The sequence below is a fragment of the Calidris pugnax genome, unplaced genomic scaffold (genome assembly GCF_001431845.1).
Source record: "Calidris pugnax isolate Ruff unplaced genomic scaffold, ASM143184v1 scaffold89, whole genome shotgun sequence".
NCBI classification, from domain to species: domain Eukaryota; kingdom Metazoa; phylum Chordata; class Aves; order Charadriiformes; family Scolopacidae; genus Calidris; species Calidris pugnax.
The window spans coordinates 4,656,935-4,660,512 of record NW_015090865.1 but is presented as its reverse complement, the minus strand read 5'-3'; the positions used below and the strand labels follow the sequence as shown (position 1 = coordinate 4,660,512).

The following is a 3,578-nucleotide window of genomic DNA, read 5'->3' as shown; positions in this document are numbered from 1 at the left end:
TCTGTTCTCTGTGACGTTCTGCAGAATTATGAGAAAGCAAGAAGCAAAAGCAGCAAATAAAAGACAGCACATAATGAACTATGCTACGCATTCACATTAACTTAAAAGACTGAGATCACAGATGCCACAAAAGCTACTTCTACAGGGAGCCTTAGTTTTTCTCTTGGTTCCAATTTAGACCAAATTTTTAAGTATTTGATTAAATTGGGGGTCCAGTGTTTGAGCTCAAATTTCACATACAGCGTACCTGACTGTTTTCCCCGTCATTGAACAAAGTAGTCAGGTTTTGTTCTTTGGGGGCTGAGGCCACATGCCCCACTATATATGAGGGTTCAAGAGGCACATTTCCCTGTGAAAAGCACAAGGATAAGGAGTGATTCTGCTGCTGAGGTAAAGTTAGGCCATTAAAAAAAAAATCTGAACGACAAAAACATAAGGGAAAAACCCTTACCTCTAACATCTTTGAGAAAATAGGTATTAAATGACAAAAAGCCTCTGGTCAGTGACTAGAATGGTTCTTTTTTATAGCTACTACCACAGTTTTGTATTTATATTGTCATAGGCTTTGGAAAGAAATCAGGAAGTTTTTACAGAAATCCTTTATTACCCCACAGTCAGCACCAGATTAGTCTCCAGAATGTAAAACCTCTGTCCTGATGTCTTATTTGTAAATTAAAATGACACTGTACAAATGCACAACAGCTTCTTTATGATAAACAGTCTGCTGTATTAGGCAATAGTTCCTCAGGAAGGTGGAATTGAGGAACAGTCCTTTTTCTAAAAGCTTTCAACTACTTAAATATTTTTCGACTTTAGAATATTACTACACCACAAGACCCACAGTTACAATTTTATGGATAATATATGTTCAAGCCTTCATGAATTAGTTGACCAAGTCATCTGGCCTAACATTGGTACTACTGGCTAAGCATAACCATAGCATCATTACTATATTGAACATAGTCTGAACAGAGCAGATCTTTTGATCTCTCAAAAATTTATTCAATTCCTCTATTACATTACTAAAAAAAACCCACAGGAATTAACAGTTGTAATAAATATTTTTAGCCACAGACTGAAACCCTGGATAAGGCCTATTACTAATCATAGTTTGTTGCATAATTACTATAAACATCTCTCCCTTCTACTTGCGTAATTTCGTGTCAGTACTTGTAAGTGTTGCTTAACTGTTTTGCAAACATTTTCATAGATCTCTCTCTTCCTCTAGTAAATTCAGGGCCATGACACTTTCATTTCAATGGCAGATTTAAAGACAAAGGCCAAAACCTTAGGCTTCCATACAAACCTTCTGAACATCAGATTTTCCTACTTTTAGGTAAAGCCATTGATTACTACTCCGAGCAAATGTTTTGTTTCTCAAAAACACATAGACAAGTATGATTTCTGAAATTTGGAGCTCTGAAACACTAGCATAAGCTAAACTACACATACTGCCAAGTTCTTCCCATGGCTTAGTTCATTTCTCTCAGCAAAGAGTACTGCAGCAGCATCTCTGAAAACCTTTCAATATATATGTCTCTACAAAAAGTAAGGTGCCATTTAAAACATATTTACACTAACCTGGTTTGAGGCACCTGGATCTTCAGATAACGAAGAAGGCATTTCAAAGGGAGCTGGCCAGGAGGCCTGTCCTGCTTCATCGCTCTCCCCTGAAACAGGACCCTCCTGGTGTTGTTTTGAAGTGGAAGGAACAGGCTGAGCAGCTCCATCACCATTAATGCTGACAAAACAACATTAAAAAGTTCAGTCGACGATATGCAAACAGATCCTTTTCAGAATTTTTATAGTTGATGCACAGTTCTCAGAGAACAACTTTGCTAATATGCTAAAAGATTGCTGTATTGACAAGATGCTAATTGTTCAAACTCCTACAAAATTACAGCAGGTGTCAAAATCTACCTTGCATATTTTAAGCTGTTCTTCCCTCAAACCCAGAAATATTGAGATATGCAGTCCATTAAGTTATGCTGTTTAGTTTTCCTTTAAAATATTTCAATTTCTGTTAAAAGATTTACATGCTACTTCCCAGCCTTATTCATCAATTTCCTCTCTATAAAGATAAATTAGGAAATTAGACGGACCACAATAGAATTTTAACATTTACTTCAAGCCAAGAAATCAGGCAAAAGCGAGTGGTACAGAATTCGAGACTCGTGCGGACATAAGGTTACCTGTAATACAAAAATTTAGAAAGAATAGCCTTCTGGTACCAATGTTCTTTACTCTTCTTTTTTCGTTGCCACTTCTGATCGATCAGCCTTTGATAAAACTCTTTCAGCCAGGTCCAGTCCCCTGTCTGGGCAATATCATAAATATGAAATTGACATCAAGAAGCATCTGTAAACCAAGTGCTTTATTAACTTATGCATACTCATCCACAACAAACGAAACCCAGAAATTAACTTCACAGCTAAAGTCCTGAATTGGTCATTTAATGAAAGCATATCTTCTAGAGAAGTTATGTTCTTAGTGAAAAGCTGACTTCATTAGAAAGTCAGATACATGGTAAAAGGCTACATAGTAACAAATACTTATTAATAATAAGAATAATAAAATAGTATCACAATACTGAAGTAATTAGAGGGAAGTGGGACATGGAATTTTAATCCTACAATACTATAAATACAGGACGTCATGTGTAGTTTGCAGGTAAACCAAATGTTGCAGAATAAAGCACCTTTTTCACTTGCATACGGCTCTTAGGAATTTTGATAAACACACTACTCTTGAAATAATGCATTTTCACCTTATAACATACTTAAAAAAACCCCCAAATAGCTAACCTGAGATGATCTCATGAAGAGCTCCTGAATATCTAGTTCATCCAACAGAAGCGTCCGCCCGATGCGATGCACTGCCATGCTCACGTGGGACTTGCTATAGGGTATCTTCAGCAGCTTTTTAATATTCTTGCAGGAGAAAAGAGAACAGAGATAACATTCAATACAATCATACTGCACTGTAAGACAATTCTTAGGAAACTGTAAGCAAAGAATATACTACTAACATTGGAGTGGCATGGGCAGGCAAATAAAACTTTACAGTACCAGTGATTTGAAGGCCGCTCCACAAGAAGTTGCATTTTTTGAAAGGTTTATATAAGGTTTATACAACATAAGAGTTTGAATGATGGAAGTATTTATACGTACCTCTGAGTCAGACACAACATCGACATCATTTCCAACAGAGTCAATGAAGTCATACGCCATCCCAAAGCTGTTCATAAAATATTACAAGTTAAGATAAATGCAGCAGAACAGGAAAGAGAGATCTCTTTCTAACAATCTTATTAAATCTTTGAAAGCTTTTTCTTCATCAAAAGAAGAATCTAGCTGAACATCACCAGGTGTTACAATCTAAAGTTAATTAACAAAATCACTTTGACATTCTACAAGTTTCCCAAAGATACCATTGGAAGTGCTCGGATCCAATTTCAAGACGTTGTAAAATGTATTTTAAGTTTTGTTGAAACAACAACAACAAAAAAAATCAGAACTACTTAAAACTGTTTGTTAAGACAGCTATGGGAAACTAGAGAAATTGATTTTTAATTTTTT

At 35.9% G+C, this 3,578-nt stretch overlaps 1 protein-coding gene across 1 annotated transcript in view; it reads right to left on the bottom strand.

Moving 5' to 3' along the window:
- EDRF1 (erythroid differentiation regulatory factor 1) overlaps positions 1-3,578 on the bottom strand; it is a 35,851-nt gene that overhangs the window by 27,540 nt on the left and 4,733 nt on the right. The window contains exons 5-7 of the mRNA XM_014945274.1: positions 2,193-2,317; positions 1,582-1,741; positions 248-349 (exon numbers count right to left, since the gene is read on the bottom strand). Coding sequence (XP_014800760.1) covers positions 248-349; positions 1,582-1,741; positions 2,193-2,317 — 387 coding nt within the window. The remainder of the gene's footprint in view (positions 1-247; positions 350-1,581; positions 1,742-2,192; positions 2,318-3,578) is intronic.